General features: G+C 30.6%; 1 protein-coding gene across 2 annotated transcripts in view; it reads left to right on the forward strand.

Moving 5' to 3' along the window:
- The window catches only part of LOC145323851 (glutaminase kidney isoform, mitochondrial-like), a 51,540-nt gene extending 33,953 nt beyond the window's left edge, over window positions 1-17,587 (forward strand). For both annotated transcript variants that reach the window (XM_080166430.1, XM_080166433.1), the window contains 9 exons: window positions 1,945-2,031; window positions 2,871-3,002; window positions 3,534-3,607; window positions 5,042-5,129; window positions 5,672-5,755; window positions 7,846-7,938; window positions 11,746-11,799; window positions 12,146-12,204; window positions 16,097-17,587. In XM_080166430.1, the coding sequence (XP_080022556.1) occupies window positions 1,945-2,031; window positions 2,871-3,002; window positions 3,534-3,607; window positions 5,042-5,129; window positions 5,672-5,755; window positions 7,846-7,938; window positions 11,746-11,799; window positions 12,146-12,184 (651 nt within the window). In that variant the 3' untranslated portion in view covers window positions 12,185-12,204; window positions 16,097-17,587. The remainder of the gene's footprint in view (window positions 1-1,944; window positions 2,032-2,870; window positions 3,003-3,533; window positions 3,608-5,041; window positions 5,130-5,671; window positions 5,756-7,845; window positions 7,939-11,745; window positions 11,800-12,145; window positions 12,205-16,096) is intronic.
- Window positions 17,588-22,262: the final 4,675 nt, after the last annotated feature.

A 22,262-nucleotide genomic window follows, 5' to 3' on the forward strand; every position in this document is an offset into this window, starting at 1 on the left:
TACCGCTTCAGAGCTTAGATTTAAAAATGTTGCCTTCCTTGTTATTTAAAGTCTTAGGATGGTTTTAATATATTTTCTATTCCTCTTTACCCTTCGAGTACAGATCCCCTATAAGCTAAGGGTGCAGACGCATTATTATATAAATTAAAGTATATATGGCAAGCATTTTTCCATTTACCGATTAAGTTAAATAATTGTTATTTTTTTCTATACTATTTTGTAATTCATGAATGAGAGATAAAATTTTCTACTGAGATGATCAACTAAAAATTGATTGCCTATTTCTTCCCTAATTTTCGAGTTGTGCAGCAGATAACCCAAATATTGCAAAATTCTATTTTCAGCTACTCCGGTCAAAGGGAAAAGCGATATAACGTATAAACGATTTTTACATTATATATTCAAAATTTTAATTTTACAAATTTAAATTTTTAAAAAAAGTTTGAAGCTTTTTTAACTAGTAGTAAAAATTGAGATAGGATGAGGAAACTATGTCACAATCGGAAACTCAAGTTCAGCTGACCACGGAGATACGTTTAATAACAAGCTGTGCGTTGGGAGACATTAAGTTTTAGGAGACACTTACAAATAAAAAAACGAAAAACCAATTGATGACTTCTTACGAAAAGGTTTATATTTGTAATCTTAAAAGTCATTGGTGGAATGGTTTGGACACTAGTTTCTACAACCCGATCCAGACTTAATAAAATCCTCAAAGGTTTTTAGTCAACGAACATAACGAGCGTGTTTATAAAACTTTTTGGACCACTCTATTGATTTCTTGAGAAAAAATTGCTTATGGGTTTGACATCATATTTTGAAAAGTTCAAATAAATAAATTTTTGGGTTACATATTGTATATGCAAATTTATAATGTTTTTTTTAAAGATTTTTTAGTTGATATGTACAAACCAAGAAACAAATTTTCATTTTAACTGATTATGATTCTGCATCCAAAACAGAGAAAGAGGACGAGGAGACATTCAAAAGCAAAATTTTAACCTAAAGGTTTACCTAAATTATTTCATTCTTTGACATTATTTTTTTAATGAGTTGCAACAAATTTTTTTACCTGTCATTTCAATCTATATAAATTATACAGATTTGAAAACTAAAATTCATATCTTTAATTTACTGTCTTAATCATTCTTTTTTAGAAAGCACAGTGTGATAAGTTAATATAATTTGTAAATAATGGAAAAATTTTCCACATTTTTGGCAAATTTGCTTCCTTATTTCTCAAATACCTATACATTACATATTATACGGATGTTTTCACCTACATGTAAAAAACACACACACAATTTTCTAGTAAAATAGAATCAAAGGAGATTTTAATTTTAATAAATCATTAGATATTTCAAGATTAAGTTTGCTAAAATTTCATATTAAATTCAAATCGATTAAATTGCTGTTTAAACCTTTTGTTTATATTATTCAACATTATTATATATTCATTTACATTTTCAAAACTTAGTTTTTGTAAATGTATATGGTATCTTTTTTTTTTTTTAGTTATATCGATAAGTTAAATAACAGTACTTCTTTTTTATTGTTTATTTATGTAAGTAGTGTAAAAATATATTTCTTTGTTCGTTTATCTAAATACACATGTTTTACTTAGGATACCTGAAGCGCCCTTTATCTATAAAGATACAGTATTTCTAAGATATTATTACTAAATTATTATTAACAGCTAAAAAACTTCTCTGGACTAATTTTTTAACTTGATACATACCTACATACTATGAATAGTTATAAGTTTAGTCAGAAAGAATATTGCAGCATAGTATAACAAACAAATAAAGTCTTTTGTTATAACGCGGTTTAAGATATAAAATTAACTCACAGGGTCCTAAAATAGGACGCGTTTACACTTTAAAACATATGTTATGTGTATAAAGACAAGCCGTTCCTAGGATCTTAATGATTATGTCATTTTAGATTATTCGGCCAGAAGTTGTGAGAGATGCATTGAGTCTCATGCACTCCTGTGGCATGTATAACTATAGTGGACAGTTTGCTTTCAAGGTAGATAGATATGTATTGTAGATAGTTAGATAGCTAGTTAGTTAGATATCTATTTCGTGTGGCATGTATAACTATGTTTGCTTTCAAAGTAAGTAGATAGACAGGTAGATAATTAGTTAGATATCTAGTTTGAAAGAAAAAAGAAATTCTCATGCACTCGTGTGGCATGTATAACTATAGTGGTCAGTTTGCTTTCAAGGTAGATAGATATGTATTGTAGATAGTTAGATAGCTAGTTAGTTAGATATCTATTTCGTGTGGCATGTATAACTATGTTTGCTTTCAAAGTAAGTAGATAGACAGGTAGATAATTAGTTAGATATCTAGTTTGAAAGAAAAAAGAAATTCTCATGCACTCGTGTGGCATGTATAACTATAGTGGTCAGTTTGCTTTCAAGGTAGATAGATATGTATTGTAGATAGTTAGATAGCTAGTTAGTTAGTTATCTAGTTCAATAGAAAAAAGAAATTCACATGCACTCGTGTGCCATTTATAACTATAGTGGACAGTTTGCTTTCAAGGTAAGTAGATAGATGGAGAGATAGATAGATTATCAGATCGATCTATAAATAGATACTCAGTTAGAAAGATTTATAGAAAATGTGACAAAACCTTTAGACACAATTAAATAATACATTGGATGGCTAATTTAAATTGATATTAATACAATACACCTTATGGGTTGAAAATTTTGGACACTAAAGGTCTGTTCCACACTATCTAAGTCACCAAAGTTTCTTATCTAAAAAACTAGATATTAAGTTTATATACAAAAAGTTTGGTATATATTATAGTCCAATTTCCACATCATCTCTAATAAAAATGCAAATTATTTTAGGTTGGTTTACCAGCTAAAAGCGGAGTGTCAGGTGCCCTAGTTCTAGTGGTGCCCAATGTTATGGGTATTGGGCTTTGGAGCCCGCCACTGGATCAGCTGGGTAACACTGTGCGTGGCGGTCATTTTGCACAGGTACAGTATTAACTATAGAACAGTGAAGCAGTCAATTAACTATTTATAGTGTTAAAAACAAATCACGTTATACAATAAAATTTACCTATGATAATAGGCAAATACACAGACTAAATTACCAATGACAGTCCAGTTTACATTTAAATTGACCAATGGTAGGCCAGTATAACGTAATTTTTAATAGGTACTATAAAAATTTTATTCATTGAGAACAGTTTAACTTAATAAAGAACAGTTTGACTTAATAAGGGCATTTGACCTAAAGCTTACACATAACTGTACGGAAAATACCTAAAAGTTGACCCCCTTTATTACTAACTAGCGACTTTTCCCCGAACAATGTCTGCTTGACTTGATCTGCTCATTATATGGGCCAGTGAGGGGATAAAAAAGAGCTTAAAACCATAACAGGACCTATGTGATGTTTTCCTAAATGATAGAACCCAATCGGTTCAGAAGTCATTAAGATCTTAAGCTTTAGACAAAAAACCCTTACTACTTTAATTAGGATACTAATGAATTTTGTTTTAGAAATTCAGTGAGAAGTTCCAGTTCCACAGGTTTGACCTGCAGGCATCCAACAAAGTAGATCCTAGAAAGCACAAGTATGTCTTACCAGCAGGGGTGCACAGGGATAGGACAATGGGCGATAAAGGGGGGTAATTTTTTTAGCGTATATTCCGTAAAATTGGTGTAATTTGTAGTCAACTGCCCATATTAAGAACAGTTTGACTTAATAACAGCATTTGGCTAAAAAGTTACACCCAACTTTATGGAAAATACATGAAATGCATTTCCAAATTGTCAATTTTTACCTTCAGTAGTTTTAAACATTGTTTTGAATGAGATTAATTTAACCGTTATTGTCCTTTCCCTCCCTGGTTATTATTTTATTGTTCAAGGTCGCTAACATTCTTTTATATATTTGTAAAGCAGTTTTGCTTCATGTGGGTTATCCTAACCCTGATGGTCTGACCTGTAACCAACTTTACCTAACATAAGTTAGACTAGACCAATAATAACATTACTATTGCTTCTGTACATGTTTACAAGAGTATAAATATCAAAAATGAATCTTGACGACCCTTTAACAATCACAGTACTTAAAAAGGACTTGAATGTTTAAAAGCAGCGATGTCAAAAATGTGTTTTGCAATATAAATACGAAAAAATATTACTTTGAAAGCGTTTTTATATTTCCCTAACGGGTAGCTCCATCCAAACTGGCTTATCATAAAACTTTCCCAACGTAACCTTAATTAAAAATGTTATTTTTAGTTAGTTCTTATAGGTAAAAAATAGAAAAGGTAACAAAATGGCACTTTAGATATGTTTAAGTGTATTATAATCATATTATGTTTATATTTGTCCTCTCCTGCAATTGATGTAAAGCACGATTTAAACACTATTTACATTAATATTTATATACATTTTTAGGTTATACAAATATTGAAAAGTAGCAATGTCTTCTATATAAAAATTAATTTAAATATTTTGATAGAATTAATTCAAGGTTTTAAAAATTTGATTTATAAAAAATAAAAACACAAAGAAATTACATAGATTAGTTAATTTTAGAACAAAGACGATAACATCTCTAAGAAGCGAGGCATAAAACTAGAATAGCCATACTTTTAAGGACGGACAAATTGCGTTATAAAGCAAATGTCCATTGGTCAAAAACCATCAACTAATATTTAGAAGCTTTAAAGCCCATTAAGTTTTAAAAAAGAACGTTTATTTGTTTTTATTAACCAAGGAGGGATTGGACATTGGACTGGGTAAAAATATGGTCCTTCAATTGTTATTTCATAGCTTTGGGTACTTTTATCAAATCTTTATTAGTTAGATCTAGTTGGCAGTACCTAAACATTTCAACCAATAATTTAATCTACACAAGGGGTAATGAAGTATTGAAGTTGTATTAATAATTATCTTCCCTTAATATACCTGAAATTAATCTTCTTGCATTAAAGATAGATGGACAAAAGAATTTAATCTTATTAATTATATTTTAGACTATTTCTTGTTTATTTAAGATATGATTCTAAGAAAGAGTTTGTTATGAGTATGCTTTACTCAGCTACAACGGGAGATTTAACAGCTATCAGAAGATTTAAACTACAGGTGGTTATACATTATTTTTATATTTGCAATACGCCCCCTATAGGCTTCTAGGGGCATTTGAGGGAAAAAGAAAATGACACAACCATCCAAAAAAGGAAAAAAATAGTTACAAATCTTTCCACAATCTACAGAAGCCTAACTGTAAAGTAAACCATATCGGTCAAACAGTTAGCGAGATCCTTTGATACACACATATAGACAGACAGACATACTCAAAGACCTCCTGTAATTATTGTATATAATTAAATGGAATAAATTAATAACTGCTATTATTTTGTTTAGAAAGATTGTAAATTGTTTTGTTTATCACTATTGACTATGCCCTAAGAATATAGGGGCTCTGTATTCAAAGGGGTAGAGAGAGGGGATAGAAAATAGTTTAAAACCACCCAAAGACTTTAATCTGAAAAAAATAGTATGAAACCATCACAGGGCCTATACGAAGATTCGCAAACATCGCTAACTTAATTGGTTCTATAGTTATCGACAAAAAACCTTACTACTTTGATTATAAACACTTCATATTATTCTAAATATTTCAGAGGTATGATTTACACCAATGCGACTATGACGGCCGAACAGCCTTGCATTTGGCAGCTGCCGAAGGACACATTGATTGTGTAAAGGTATGTAAATCTATATCAGAAATCGACAGCTGCATCCGCAGCTGTATCTAGCCGCTAATTATAAAATGCATGCGAAGAGTGAAGTCTACTTTATGGTTTGTTGGCTGTTTTCGCCTCTCAGGGACCCTGGGTATTGGCAATCTTGTAAAGACTGCTAAACCATCAGTAATAAGGTATAGCCAACAAGCGAAGTAAATCATAAATAATATTTGGTGGGCTGATATGATGTAATGTGCAGTTGCCTCCCAAAATCACGAAACCTTTACGAATATTTTTTTTTTAACAATAAAAAAAGTTGTTGATTACAGCTAAAACAAACCATTTAATTGCATGACATTTGTATAGTAATGAATTGCTTCTGTTTTGGTATTTCCCCACTTTTATAACTTTCATTGGACTTAGATCTGATGTACAAAGAAGTTTTCTCTTTGGATGATTTAAAGTTATTTTTATTTGAAATTTTTTACAATTTAGAATTTTTTTTCAAAAATTGGAGTCATAAAAAATACTTTTTACATAATAGTATAACGAAGAACCTGAAATTGAATATTGTAATTTGATGACATATTTTATTTGAATTTTCTGCATATTATTAAACTTTATATAACACAAAAGAATACAAATATATGGCAAAAATTTAAGAAAAAAATCGGGTTTAATCATTTTTGTTAAATCGCCAGTTAAGGGGCGTTTCGTCATATTTTTACAGTCGCTTTTGTTGTGTTAGATTAGGTGATTATCCCGCAAAGTTAGGCAATTGTCCCCGCAGGGTTAGAGCCTCCCGCACGGGATAGAAATAGGAAAAAAGCTATTGTTAAAACACGACGAAACGCCCCTTAAGAATCTATGTCAAAAAGGGACTATTCCCAATAAAAAAATAATTTTATAGGTATTTATTCGTCTATTGTTCGACGGAATATTGCATTAAGTTACTTATTACTTAAGGGTTTTAATGATAGATATTTAAATTTTCAGTCTCTTAAGATTCTAACCCCTCATGGTAAATTCCTGTGCACGCGGCTGTTTTCATGTCTGTTGTCCTATCCCTAGTAACACTGAAAATTTGAGACTGTATAAATATGTTGTGATCAAAAGGCAATTTAGAGGAAAATTGAACACTTAACTTCAAACGCGTTGGTTAACTAAAAATTCTTAAAGTTTGTCATACTACCATGTTAAACTTTTATTTTGTTATTATATCGACAAAGGACATAGTCACTAGACTATAAAAGTTGGAAAGATTTTTAATCAATATAATAGATTTGAAATCTGCATAAAATTTTAAGGATTTTTTTTATAAAATTCGTTTTTTATATAATTCTTTATTTAAAGGCGCACATACGATTAAGGTTAATAAATTTTGACCAATAGGATAGCTGGATTGGAAACTACCTACGCTCTAATTGGTTGAATGATGTACGTCACTTAAGCTTCTCCAATCAGAGCGCAGATAGTTTTCAATCCACCAATCACAGATCTCAAAATTATTTAACTTAATTTGTATTTGCGCCTTTAAATAAAGAATTATATAAAAAACTAATTTTATAAAAATCCTTAAAATTTTATGCAGATTTCAAATCTATTATATTGATTAAAAATCTTTCCAACTTTTATAGTCTAATAGTCACTCTTAGGTTTACGTTTGATTCTACAGTTGCATAAGTTCTTAACCTAAAACAATAAATAAGAGTTTCTCTGAAAGGCAAACGCAGTTTTAGAGATATTTTACATCAATAAACATGATAACTAGTTAATATGTTAGATATAAGGTCAAAGTTTTACTGCGAAAAATTATGACGTCATAAATATTAGTTAAATTAACCCAAAATTGATGTCGATAACATATCAGCTTTGAACACTTTTACAGAAATAGTCGACGACAAAAATCACTAAAAAAGTTGCAACCAATGCAAATGAATTAACAGACTTAAAGATGTACTAATAGGTTTTTAGATTAGTTGTATCGATTAAAAATTTTAACTGTTGATGAGGACTAAATGGTATTAAAGGAAAAGATGTCATAACTGAATTTGCTGATTAACATGCATCCATAATAACTTTAGTTATATAACATTTTTTCTTTTGTTTAGTTTCTGCTTGAGGAATGTAATTTGAACGCTGAGGCCAAGGACAGATGGGGGTTTACTCCTCTAGAAGAAGCTAGTAGATTTAATCATGAACAGGTTGATATATAAATAGATAGTTGGATGGATGGATAGATAGATGGAAAGATAGATGGTTAGATATATAAATAGATGGATGTATTTACCCCTCTAGAGGAAGCTAGAAGATTTAACCATAAACAGGTTAATAAATAGATAGATAGTTAGATGGATGGATAGATAGATGGAAAGATAGATGGTTAGATATATAAATAGATGGATGTATTTACTCCTCTAGAGGAAGCTAGAAGATTTAACCATGAACAGGTTTATATATAGATAGATAGTTAGATGGATGGATAGATAGATGGAAAGATAGATGGTTAGATATATAAATAGATGGATGTATTTACTCCTCTAGAGAAAGCTAGAAGATTTAATCATGAACAGGTTAATATGTATATAGATAGATAGGTTGATGGATAGATGGAAAGATAGATGGTTAGATATATAAATAGATGGATGTATTTACTCCTCTAGAGGAAGCTAGAAGATTTAACCATGAACAGGTTAATATATAAATAGATAGTTAGATGGATGGATAGATAGATGGAAAGATAGATGGTTAGATATATAAATAGATGGATGTATTTACTCCTCTAGAGGAAGCTAGAAGATTTAACCATGAACAGGTTAATATATAGATAGATAGTTAGATGGATGGATAGATAGATGGAAAGATAGATGGTTAGATATATAAATAGATGGATGTATTTACTCCTCTAGAGGAAGCTAGAAGATTTAACCATGAACAGGTTTATATATAGATAGATAGTTAGATGGATGGATAGATAGATGGAAAGATAGATGGTTAGATATATAAATAGATGGATGTATTTACTCCTCTAGAGAAAGCTAGAAGATTTAATCATGAACAGGTTAATATGTATATAGATAGATAGGTTGATGGATAGATGGAAAGATAGATGGTTAGATATATAAATAGATGGATGTATTTACTCCTCTAGAGGAAGCTAGAAGATTTAACCATGAACAGGTTAATATATAAATAGATAGTTAGATGGATGGATAGATAGATGGAAAGATAGATGGTTAGATATATAAATAGATGGATGTATTTACTCCTCTAGAGGAAGCGAGAAGATTTAATCATGAACATGTTAATATATAGATAGATAGTTAGATGAATAAATAGATAGTATAGATAAATGGTTAGATATATAGATATATTTACCCCTCTAGAGGAAGCGAGAGGTTTTAACCATGGACAAGTAAATAAGTATATAGATAGGTAGATTGGTGGAGATTTCTAGAAGATTTATAAAATAGATGGCATGATAGACAGCAAGATAGATAGATAGAAAGATGGGGGTTTACTCCTCTAGTAGAAGCTAGACGAATTGACCATGAAAAAGTAAATAAATAGATAGATAGATGACGATGTATAGATGTATTTATTCATCTAGAGTAAGCTAGAATATTTGACCAGAAAAATTATTAAATAGATAGATAGTTAGTTAGATATATAGTTAGATAAATATGTAGATGTATTTATCCCATTATAGTATGCTAGAAGATTTGATCATGAAAAAGTTAATGATGTCTTGATTAATTCATTAACTACTGTACGCCTTCCATAATTATATATTTTATCTTCAATTGATATATCTTTATATCCCAAATGTTCACAAATTTCTTTTTAAAAATTTAATTAAAATTGTTGGATTTAAAAAAAAAAACTGCTGGTCCAATTTTCTTTTAAAACCAATTTTATTTTAACATTTATGTAACCATACTGATATAATCATTTAAGTAGAACCCATTCACGCCCCCCCCCCCCTCTAAAATAGTTTTCAATTGTATAATTAACTAAACTTTACTTAACCAAACCTAATTAAAAAAGCCTTTTCCCTGAGTACTAATATTTAAATGCAATCAATTCCGATAATTATAATGAAATGAATTTTTTTTTATTATTAAAAAAAAATTGTATTGTATCTTATTATACTCTTCCTTCATTATTTTTAAGTGTAAAAAACATCTGATTATGGCAAAAAATAGCGGAAAAATAATGTCAAAAACAACTTTAGTATCAATAATAAATAACAAGATTGCTTCTTTAGGTGATTGAGTACACAAAATACATATAATTAGGGGTTCTATAAATATAGATATATAATTCAGATAACAACTTGGATCCAGTGTTGGGAACCTTTTTCGTCTCTAGCAAATTGCTTTTTGTTCTTATGTAGCGACTTGGCTGTGCTAATATTTCCTACGCTATTGGCTGATATTTAAAGATTCAATTGAAAGTCGGCACAGGGTCCACGGGGTGGCGACATACAGATATTTTACCCCTTTCCTTTTTACCTTAATTTTAATTTTACCTTAATGCCAGAAACCTATCTCATTTAGCAGCTGAGTTAATCAAATTTTTAGCATAGAAAGGACTGGCAAATTGAGTACTTCATCTTACTTCAATATGGCACAATATTTTAAGTGAACCACCTCTATAATCACATCGTAAAAAAGTCAGTATGTAATCTGTATTTAAGAAGTTTTGCAACAATTTATGTACAATTTTGTAAAAACGTATATATTTATGTTTTGCATATTATTCAGTTCTGACACTCTACAAGAGTTAATGTTCGTCTGTCATAAGAGCTTCGCTTTTATGGATGTTGTCATCCTTATTAAATTAAGCTTTGCCATCCCCCTGTGCATTATTACTGGGAATCTTTTATTTAACAATTTACAAGAATTTCATAAGTACGCGCAACATTCAGGGGACACAGGGATAAGACAATGGATTAATAATTCCCACATTTGTTTATGTGAACGTGGGATTATAGGGACGAAGTGACTCAAAAATCAGTCATGTGACGTCATAAAAATAAGGAAGATGAGAGGAAAACTGGGAAAGAAAACTCCTTAAAAAAGAAATGGATAATCACTCATTTTAATGACGTCACATGGCTGATTTTTGAGTCACTTTGTCCCTCTACTAGTGGGGGGGGGGGGGGTGGGTTAAATTCGACCTCCCACCTATTTTTTACTAGAAATTTAGAAAGAAAGAAAGAGTTTAAAAAATTGGGGGTGTTGGTCTCCTCCTCAAATATAGTTATAAACCTTCCTAGGAAATATATAAAGCTACATTGTACAGGAGAACTGTATCGGTTAAGTGGTTAGCGAGATCCTACGGTAGAGACAATCAGACAAAAATACTGTAACTTTTATGTAAAGTCAACTTGCTGTAGAAAAATTTAACAAACAATGTCCTCTCCCTCCCTGTATGAAATCCAAATTATTTTAGATTCCAAGAATAAAAATTATAATTTTATTTTCTGACATCAGCAAATTTTGAAATATCTTTCTAATTGCAAAGTTGCTCTATGAATAATATTTTTTTTAAAATAGATATTTCACGTATAAATCCTCCTACTTTATAGAATACTAGCGGCTACGCCCCTAGGGGCCTCTAATGGAACTTAAAGTGGTAAGGGTTGAATTCGACCCTCCCATTTTAAATTTAGTTTTAAAAAGAAAAAGCGTATGAGGGAAATTTTTCTTTTCGGAGGATAGTATTAGTACCTTTGTTATAAGCTATCCCAGGACCTATGTGAAGCTACATTGTAAAGGAGAACCATTTAACGGTTAGTGAGATCCTATGATACACACAGGTCCTATTAATTTTATAATAGGATATATATTTTGGGGGTTTGGGGTAATTTTAGTCTATTTTAGACATTTATCATAATATGATAAACCACTCATAGCACCAATGATAAGCTTCCCTTATAAGTAAAACAAAATTTTAATAGCAAGATTCAGACAGACACACATACACGTCCTATTTTTTTTATTAAGGTGGTGAAATACTTGATGGTATGGCAGCAAAAACAACTTCAGAAAAATATACAGGTTAGTGAAATGGGCGGAAAAATAGGCGTGCGGAAGGGGGTGTTCACCCCCTTCCCTTAAAAAAGAAATTGGGTAAGACTGCCTTCCCCTTTTTTACCCACTTTAGATTTACACCCCTGAGTTAAAACCCTGTTCACGTTATTTTGTTAAAAAAAAACAATATTTTAATCTTTGTATTTGCTGAAAGCTAAGTGACAATCGAATCTAATTTAATCTTACTTAAAAAGAGTTAATTATAATGTATTGTAAGCGTCCCCTCCGCCCCTTTAGCAAGAGGAGACGTTAAAAATAGTAGATCGATTTGGAAGTTGTTTTTCATAATAATGTAATTATTAAAATATTTTAGACGGCTTTGTCTACAATTGAAACCAACGATGGAAAATAATTTGTCAAACTTTTAATCAGGTAATTATAAACTAGATAGAACAATGTAGTTTGCATTCATCTACAACCCTTCTTTCCCTCAAAAATACTCGAGATTTAATCCATTGAATATAATAGCCTTTGGATATGTTAGGTAACTTTTAAACTTGTCTATTAGAGCTACTCTGTTTCATGTATGAATAATTTATCTGTTAAAAAATCTTTTATTGACTTTTTTTTTATACTAAACATTGAGGGCATTTCTGCGTTTATTGCTGCGCTTGTTCTGGACGAAATTGTCTCTGTTTCATTTAATAAATAATAAATATGGAAAGTATGTTTCGTTTGAATACTTTTCTCTGGTATGTTAAGAGCATTATTGATTATTTATGTTTATTCAGAGCTTATCTTTCCAAGGAAGGGAATTATTCTCGAGAAGAAAAACTTGTTGCATATAAAAAATGCAGATGGAGAGGGGAGGGGAGGAAGGGGGGGGGGTGACACCCCCGTTTAAATTTAGAATGATTTTGATAATGGCCACATCCCTGTATACCTCTCTAAAAATATCTACATACAAAAAAACAGAGCCTATAATTGCTTGATCAAATATGAGCAAAATTTTGTCTTTAAGCCACCTTATTTTTGTTTTCTTTATGATTTTGATAAATTTTATTGTTTTTGTTTTCTTCAAAATTTTAAAGAAGGATAAAAGGAGTATTTTTTAGCGAGGGTTTTTTCATGGGAAGTTAAGTTAGAGGTACCATCGTCCAAAAAAGACACATAACTTTCCTAGACCTATAGGAAGCTTCTCTGTAAAGGATAACAATATCGATCCTGTGATACAAAGATAGACAGACATTCATCCTATTACTTGCATATAAGAATATTTATCTCAATTAATGGTTTTTAGCAAATAATTCTCATCCAAAACCGCCAAAATACAAAAACATTAATTTAGATCATTTAAGTTTGACTAGTTTTGATCAACCAAAAATCAAAAAAATTGGAATCGATGGAAAGTGACGTCATAAAAATAAGTTTTTAAGGGTTATCTTTCCTACTTCTCCTTTAATCCCTTCTTTTCAGATGTAGTTTTATGGCGTCACACATGACACTTTACAGCGCTTCAAGAATTTGTCCTAAAAATACTTTTATTAAAGGACTTTAGCAATCAATAATTAATGAAAAGAACGTAAAGAAAAACACAAAGATTATTCTTAACTATAAAATTGCATTTGTTTCGTCTACAAATGTCTTAGGATGGGGGTTTGAGGTACCTCCCCACGTGTTTTGCAGCTGTTTCTTAACCATGGTGTGACCAGTAGGTATATACTCTAAAAAATCTAAATTTGAGCTAGCTTCTTTATACGGAAGGAGGAACAGAAATTACTGTACTTTTCAATCTGTTTAAAACAAAAACAAAAAAGACTTTCCCCAAAAGTATAAACTTTTATAATTTTTGGTTGTTGTTTTGTAAGTACACCTCCTATAATTATTTGATACCTAATATGAATGATATTATATTTGTTTATTACAAAAATTGTACAAACATACTCTTATTTATGTGACCTTTCTTATTTACCTTTTCTTAATAAAGCAAGTTTCCTTACTAAAATAATTAAAAAAATAATCCGACAATTTGCTAAAACTAAAATACTATTGTAAAGATTTAGATGCATATTTTGACAGCTGTTGTAATTTTTTATTGTTAAAAATTTAGCGTAGATAACCTACATACTTTTTATACAGAGTATCTCTTCAAAAAAAATATCTGTTTAAAATTAGACTTCCTTTTAATAATGTTAAGTTTTCAATTTTTTTATGATTGCTTGTTAAAGACTATTTCTGAATAAAAAATTACTGGAAATCAAGGAATTATTGTAGGTTAGACTACAACAAAATGTTTGATTATATGAGATTTAAAATTTAATCTTCGTCTGTTTGGGAAATATAAACGCTACCATATTCTTATTCGATTTAAAGTGATCATTTATCCAAAGCATAATCCCCTTGTAATGATATTTCATAATCTATTATATTGGGACATTGGAGTATGACCATCCAAACAGACAAACAGCCTTTTGATTGCACGACCTTTGTCTGGAAGTCCTAACTGTTCATGGTAATAAGTTGCACCTGTTTATGGGCTATGACATTCCCTCTACTCGCTCTGTTATTGTCACTTGCCAGACATATAAGGAGTTTGGTACAATCTCTAGTATGACGGATTGTGGCTTAGACTCGACCTGACACCTCCCCGACAGCATTCGGTCATGGTGTCATATATACAACAAATCTATTGTATAGATGTATATACAGATAACTACATTTCCCCCTTTTCCAATAACTTTTTTTTATCTGCTAGAAAATTGTTATCTGCTACTTGGCTGTGTTATTATTCCCGACCATCAAAGGTTGATTTTCAAAGACCCAATTGAAAGTCGGCACAAAGTCATTGGAATAGAGAAATACAGTTATTAAACCCCTTCTCCCTCTAGTGTTTTACTCTAATATACATATATACTAATTCCGGTAAACCTTAACGGATATATGATAGAGCAGCTGTGCTCCTAATATAAGCTTGGTGTACATAGCATGTATGTTAAAAACCCAGAGAGAATAATTTATTTAATATCCCTAGGGCGGCTGGTTATTGCATTTTTTTCAGTTAACTTACAAAAGAGTTTAATGAGAAATAATAGAATTAGTAGTATCAAAGCTACGTTATAATTAACTTTGTTTTTCCGTCAGTCAGTCCGTAAAATTTAAACCATTTTGACAATAAGTGGCTTGATTTTGATGTTGATCTAATTAATGTTTATCCTTACATAAAATGTCTGTCTGTTTATCTGTCTGCGTGTTTGTACCTAAGGATCTCGCTAACATCTAGACTAATATGGCTCTCCTTTAAAGTGAAGCCTTTCAAAGTTTCCATTTTTGGCGAATGTACCACAACCCTACACAGGAGAAATCTCTCCTTGATAAAATCCCCCCCCCCTCCCTTAAAAAAAGAACTATAACTTTTTTTGGGTATAGTCCCTTTCATAACATCGCACCCTATGGGGCGATTCTTCGTATTTTTCACAGTAGCTTTTCTGCTATTTCAAGCCCCTGGGGGGGGGGGGCTTTAACCCTGCGGGGCCAATTACTTAACCCTGTGGGCCAATATAACCTAACCTAACCTAAAATAACCTATAAAAAGCCATTTTAAAATTACGACGAATTACCCCTTATGGGGCGATGTTACGAAAGGGACTATTCCCCATTTTTTTCTTAATGACGTATTTGTTGTTTTGTAGGCACATTTTTTCATATTTCACAACTTTTTTCAACATTTATTTCTGTAAATGTTTACCCTTATTTTAATGAAAAGAATTAATGAAGACTCCTTAATAAAATCCCCCCCCCCCAAAAAAAAATGAACTATAATTTTTTTTTCTTAAAATAACTTATTCGTTGTTTTGTAGGCATATTTTTTATATTTCACAACTTTTTTCAACATTTATTTCTGTAAATGTTTTTCCTCACACTTACAATTGTGTGATAGTAAATCTTAATGTTTAATTTTAAGATTTTAATTAAAAGAATGAATTGACCAGTTTTACAGTTGTTTGACTTAAGACTTATATTTTGTAATACTAATAAATAAAATCTTTTTAAAAATCCGCGGAAATCCGTTTATAATACGATACGAGAAATAACTATTATACTGCATGTCGAATGCGTTTGTCAATTTCACAAAAATTCCCTATTTCGAAACATTCTTTCTTTGTAAATATCCTGTTCATCTAAGGGAAAGAAAGGGTTGTAGATTTATTTTAACTCATATCCTGTATCCCTTTCTGTATAATTACATTTTTATTAATTTGTTGAAATATGTTTGTCAAAAAAGCTTTACTATTGTTAAACGTTATCACTCTTGTTTTATTTTCAGATATCTTCCTTGTGTTATTGTTGATGTTATACAATACCGGTGCAGTGAGTTATTGTGATTCACAACAATTCAGGCTTTCCCATTAGCTTATTAGTGTAGTGTAGCATAGCATTAATGGATATATTATTACTTGGATATTACATTAAATTTTCTTTAATATTCTCTAATAAACACTACTATTGATACACATGTCTGAAATAGTATTTATAATAGTATTAATAATTATTAATTAAAAGGCGCTTTTATAGTATTGAATATGTAAAAATAATATAAGTTATTTGTATGAAATAGAAAAAAAGCTGGATATCAACCAAATTTGTTTTGTGAAATAAAAACGTTTTCTTATCATAAATGTTATTCTATAAAAAATGCTTTGACATATTCTAACAAGATTTACTAACATGTTAGGATATTTAATCTGAAGAAAAAATATTTTGCATCAAATTTTTTCACCAAAAAAATGCATCTCACCAAATATCGATCTTTAAATCAAAGTGGCAGTGGTGAGCCGGGAAATACTTTGAAAACACCCAAAACTTTTTTTAAGAGTGTTAAATGTAAATTTGCGATGCCAATGGGCAAGTGGGTGTTTCCAAGGTGTTTTTTCCCGCTCATTACTGTAATCTTGATTTAAGGATCCATGTTTTATTGGCCGCACTGGCATTACTAAATGATTTAAAGATCCAGCTCAGAATACGTTTTTATCAGAGGCGATATTCTTTCTCTACGTGTTGTAATAAGACACTCAACCTTTTAGAAAACTGTAGAAGAAGAAAAAAACATTAATTAATCAAATGGTGAGCCATCAATTTTGCATAATGTCGTATTCTCAAAGCAATGCATACTAAAAAAGCGCAATCCTATTAAAGAATTAAGATTTTGTTTGTTGATTAAAATCTAAGAAAAAACACTGAACTGATTGGGTTCTGCAGCTTTTAGTTTGGGGGTTGGTTTTAGGCTATGTTTTAGATTTATGTATTTAAAATATTTTATGCTATTTTTCTGCCTCATCCCTTTACCTTTATACATAGAATCCCTAAATGCTAGGGACGCAACCGCTAGTAGAAAAAATAGTACTCTAGGTGTTCTTGATAAAAGAGGAGCAATTTTATTTTTCTGTTGCAATAAATTAGTGTTTTTTATGATTGTATTGTGCAAAACATTTTGCAGAATTGATAGTACACCAAAACTAAATGTCTAGATTCTAATTGTCATTTATCTAAAAATAGCTAAGAGGTTGTTTAACCTTTTTTAAAGGTAATATATAATAATACATAGATTTGTATCATGAAATACTCTAGTATGTAATTTTTTTAACTTTTAGCCAATTGCTTTTAATTGCTTACCATATTTTTTTCCCCATCAATTTCATTTTTTGTCTAAAATTTGAGTTCAAGTTTTTTCTAGATGCATTAGAGAATAAAGAGTAGATTTTTAAATATTTTAACAAAATTTGTAAAGTAAATAAATAAAATAAATTAATAATAAATGAAACTTAGTGTTGTGCATTGTAACGATGTGATCTTTTCATCTAGTTTAATAAATAATAAGCAATAATCACGATACTAAAATATTTTAACATTTTCTTTTTTGTTTTGCCATTTATGGATTGTTTATAGTAAATTCAGTGAAGGTAAGGACAATGGGGGTTAAAATAATCTACATACCTTTCTTTCTTTATAACATAAATGAGCTCCCAACCAAATTTAAGAAAGATTTATTCAGCATCCGTTGTCTTTTCCATTACGCTCTATTTAATAATAGAATTTGTTTCTTTGTTTTCTCCCCCTAAAAAGTAAAGGTGCTTTTTTCTGAAAGTGACACGCGTGCACAAAACCCTACCGCTTTCTTATTTATAATTTTATTTGAAAGTAAGGGAAGAAGGGTTAGTTTTTTATGTTTTAACCCTGCAGAGGATCTTAACCTTGCAGGGCTTATACCTGCGGTGTCCTAACCCTACGGGACTACCCTAAACCCAATATAACCTAACATGATCTAAAGTAAAACTAGCCCTCTCACCTTGAAAGGGAGATTTTTGCTGGACAAGGCACTTTCACGGAAACCACCAAAAATGGAATTAATGTTTGTTAAAAATTCTAAAATCTTTTGACAAAGAAAGACTGCAATGAATAGTTGAGAAGGAAAAAATATAAATTCATTATTTCAAATAGATATTAAACTTTCTTTTCAACATTTCTTCTTACTTCCATTATTAAAAATCAAATTAAAATTTCCTCACGCCTTAGATTGGCTTTCATTGTTATACTTTTTAGATGTAAAATTGTTTTTGTTAATGCTATTAGTTAGTGAATAATAACTGACTGTTAATTACATTTTTTCATGTTGAATTGTTTCATTTTCGTTTAATGCTGTTAGATAATTGTTGCTTCGGTACTTATGGAATTACTTGTTCTACTTGTTGATGTGAACAGCCTAAAAATATCAAATGAATAATATGATTATAATTGTTTTCCAAAAACTTTTCAATTTCCTAAATATTAATTTGCCAAAATTTAATAAGGCTTTTAATCATATACGTCCAAGGGTGGGGGTAAAGGGGTGTTTACCCACTCCCCCCCCCCTCAAACTTTAAACTCCTTATTTCACTCCCCTCAAAATTTTAAAAAATGCATTAGATTACCACCCTTGGAATCCTTGGAAACCCCAAATTTTAACCTCCTCAAGATTAAAAGTTTGGACGTCCCTGCTTTCAATTAGTTACATTTCCAATTAAGTTTTGGTAAAATTACCTAATTTGCAAGTGGACCCCCAATATACCTTGACTGTCTTATAGTTGGAAATCATTATTAAACAAGGGAATCACACACAGATATGTAGAACCCTCTAACCACATCAGAATATGAGATTGCGGATGGGGTAGGGGGCAAGTTGACCCCTTCCCTCCTTTCGACTTATAAGGATCCGAAAAAGGGCCCGACAGTTAAAGGGTTAAGGAACACTTGCGAAAAATGTATTTTATATAATTTTAACTGATTATCTGTTATTCAATTATTAATGACGTGTAGATTCAATGTTATTATTATTAATTGTGATTAGTTTATCGATTCTTGTAACCAGTCATAAGGACAGGTTTATAGATAAATGAACAATTTTTTTTTTAGAATCAAGTCAAAATATCAAGAATCCCCTAATTCTTTAATTATGTTTTTTAAAAGTCAAAATTCTATAATATTTTAGAAAAAAATTACTTAAATTCTTTGTAAGCAAAAGCCCTTTAAAATTATTAATATGATATCTTAGAACTTAAAAAAACTGGAGAGATAATTTTTTGATTGAGAGAAAAAAATAGTTTATTGAAATAAAAAAATATTTTAAAAATTCATTAATAACAACTTACATAAATTCTTAATCACTTTTATAAATATTTAAAATCATTATATTATTAAAAAAGTATCAAAATTAATAAATATACCTATTCTTGCTTATATATCATTTTTAGTTATATATCTTTAACAAGGATGATTACGTCAGCTATTGACAGACCTTATTAAAAACAAGGATGACAACACCTATAAGCATTAAAAGATATCACGAAATAAACACATATAGTAGATGTACATTAATCACAAAAAAATGTAATAAGCTGGTAAATGCAGTCTGACCGTCATGAATGATATATATTTAAATATATATCGGAATATTTACGTGAAATTGAAGCCGTCTAGGACATGGATAGAGCTAATTAAATTACATTTTCTCCTAAATGTTCAAGACGGACAGTCTGACATTTTTTAAAAATAGACGTAACTTTACAAAGTGACGTCATAAAAATGACGGATTATCCATCTCTTTCGTAGGGGTTTTCTTTCCCACTTCTCCCCTCATCTCCCTCATTTTTATGACGTCACAGGGCTTATTTTTGAAACACTTTGTAAAGTTACAATTGGAGTACCTTTTCAAGTCAAAGTTAATAATGGTGTTTAATGAATAATGTCGAGTCGATTCTTATTAGCTATAGATAAAAACCAATCTAAGTGTTTGTTTGATATTAGTTTGAAGAGCAGTTTTGCTGCCAAAACATTTATATTTTAAGACAAATTTTTACATAACGGTATTTTGTAAAAACTATGAAAAAACTTTTTCAACAAATTTTAAATTTTCATCGGGGGAGAAAAAGTTTTAAAATCTTTGTAAACCTCTTTAGAAAAGTTTCATAAAACATATTTTTTTCGCAGTGAAGCTACTTGATCAATTGTACTGTCTGTTCTTACACTCGTCTGTCCCGTTGTCCAGAACTTAATGGGTTTAGTGACCTAGGAAAATGAGGATATATGTCACCGCTTTTGGCCTGCCCAATCTATTGACGTCATAGTAGAGGGAAAGAAAAAGGGAAGAGGGAAAGAAACCCCCTAAGAAAGATATTGGGCAAAATAAGTTTTGAGCGATTTTCTTTGTGAAGATTGCTGTGACCAAAGTGAAGCTGCTCTATAAATATCTTTGTCCGTCCGTCTCTCCAATAGTGATGAGATGGTACAATAAGTGCACAAAAAAATATCTTTTAGTTGATTTATAAACAAATGTTCGTGGAATATACTTATATTTGTAATTTCGTCTACTTTTTGATAAACTAGCGGCTACACGCCTCTAGAGTCCTCTAGGGACACTTGAGAAGGGGAGAGTTGAATTTGATGACTCAATTGGTTTAGTCTAGATTTCAAAAGAAAAAGTAAAAACACTTTTTTGGGGATGATTTTTTTGAAGGGGTTGATTTCTCTTGGTAAGGTGGTAGTACAATCCCCCTAAACAGTTAAAAACCTTCCCAGGATCTATGATAAGCTACCCTGTAAAGGAGAACCATATCTTTTAGCGATTAGCAATATGATTCGGTACAAAGAGACATCTTGTTACTTTATTACAAGGATATTCCTTATAATTCCATAAAAATGCATTTTTATAATATCAACATAAGTACGTCATAATGGCATTAGACTACCTATATAGGTCTATATTTTGTCAGCCGCTCACACTTTTTATTAATGCCTATAAGAGACTTAAATCTTTTTAAAAATATATTTCCAAACTTGTAAGTTAATATTTTTTTGGTAAAGTCGACATAAACCCTTGAAATTGCTCATCAATGCAAAATACAGGTTTTATCTTCGCTGCTATGTTTATTAAGTGTTCTTGGTTTATAAAGTCTTTTTAGATGCTTATGTGGTATAATTCTCAAAATAGTAAAAGCTAACGTATAAGTTATGAATATTAGTTACAGTTTTTAACTTCCAAGTTCCACCCCCCGCAATTTTATATCGATTTATTCATTTTTTATAAAATTTAAATCTTTCTCGCATCGTATTATAGATGAATTATAGAGTTTTTTTTTGGAGCCAAAAGACTGTGGTTAATTATGAATAATGTTACAAGCGAAGCATCTCTAAACCCATATCTGAAATGCGAGTATGCAAGCTGATGGAGTAATTTAGAGAGTCATTAAAACGAATTATTGTTCAAAATGATGTTTCTTTTAGTGCTAACATCCTGAAGTGGTTGCTAACATGGACACCATCTAATGATCAGTTCATTATCAGGGGAGGGGATTGTGCAAAGTTGTGGATAGAAGGTATCTTTATTTAGCACGCTGCGTGTTTCACTTCATTACAGAACATCTGGTGTAAGATCCAAGTAATAATATAAAAGATAAAATAGCTTTTAGGTTCTATACTGCGAATTGACTGTAGAGTCTGTTCTATAAACGTAAAGACATGTCCTAGTTGTAGAGTAGCTGCGCTCAAAAATAAACCGTATGGACGCCCAGAATTATGAATGATGCAAATACACTTTATGACGTCATATCATAACCGAAAAGAGAAGTTTTAAAAGGCTTTTTATGCCAATTGTGTAACAGCCCATTTTTTACAATCCTATACTGAAATTATGCTGTTATACTATGGTAATTTAATATTTCGGGTTTCTTCGTTTTATCCTTTCTCTGGAATAATACTTACACACACACACACATACACACACACACACACACACACACACACACACATACACACACACACACACACACACACACACACACACACACACACACACATACACTTACATACACTTGTAAGAAAAACAATGACATACACCACCCACACATACACTCCAACACATACATATTACTTTAAATGCACATTATATGAGGGGTGTCTCA

The sequence above is a fragment of the Acartia tonsa genome, chromosome 7 (genome assembly GCF_053477335.1).
Source record: "Acartia tonsa isolate MP-2025a chromosome 7, ASM5347733v1, whole genome shotgun sequence".
In the NCBI taxonomy this organism is placed as follows: domain Eukaryota; kingdom Metazoa; phylum Arthropoda; class Copepoda; order Calanoida; family Acartiidae; genus Acartia; species Acartia tonsa.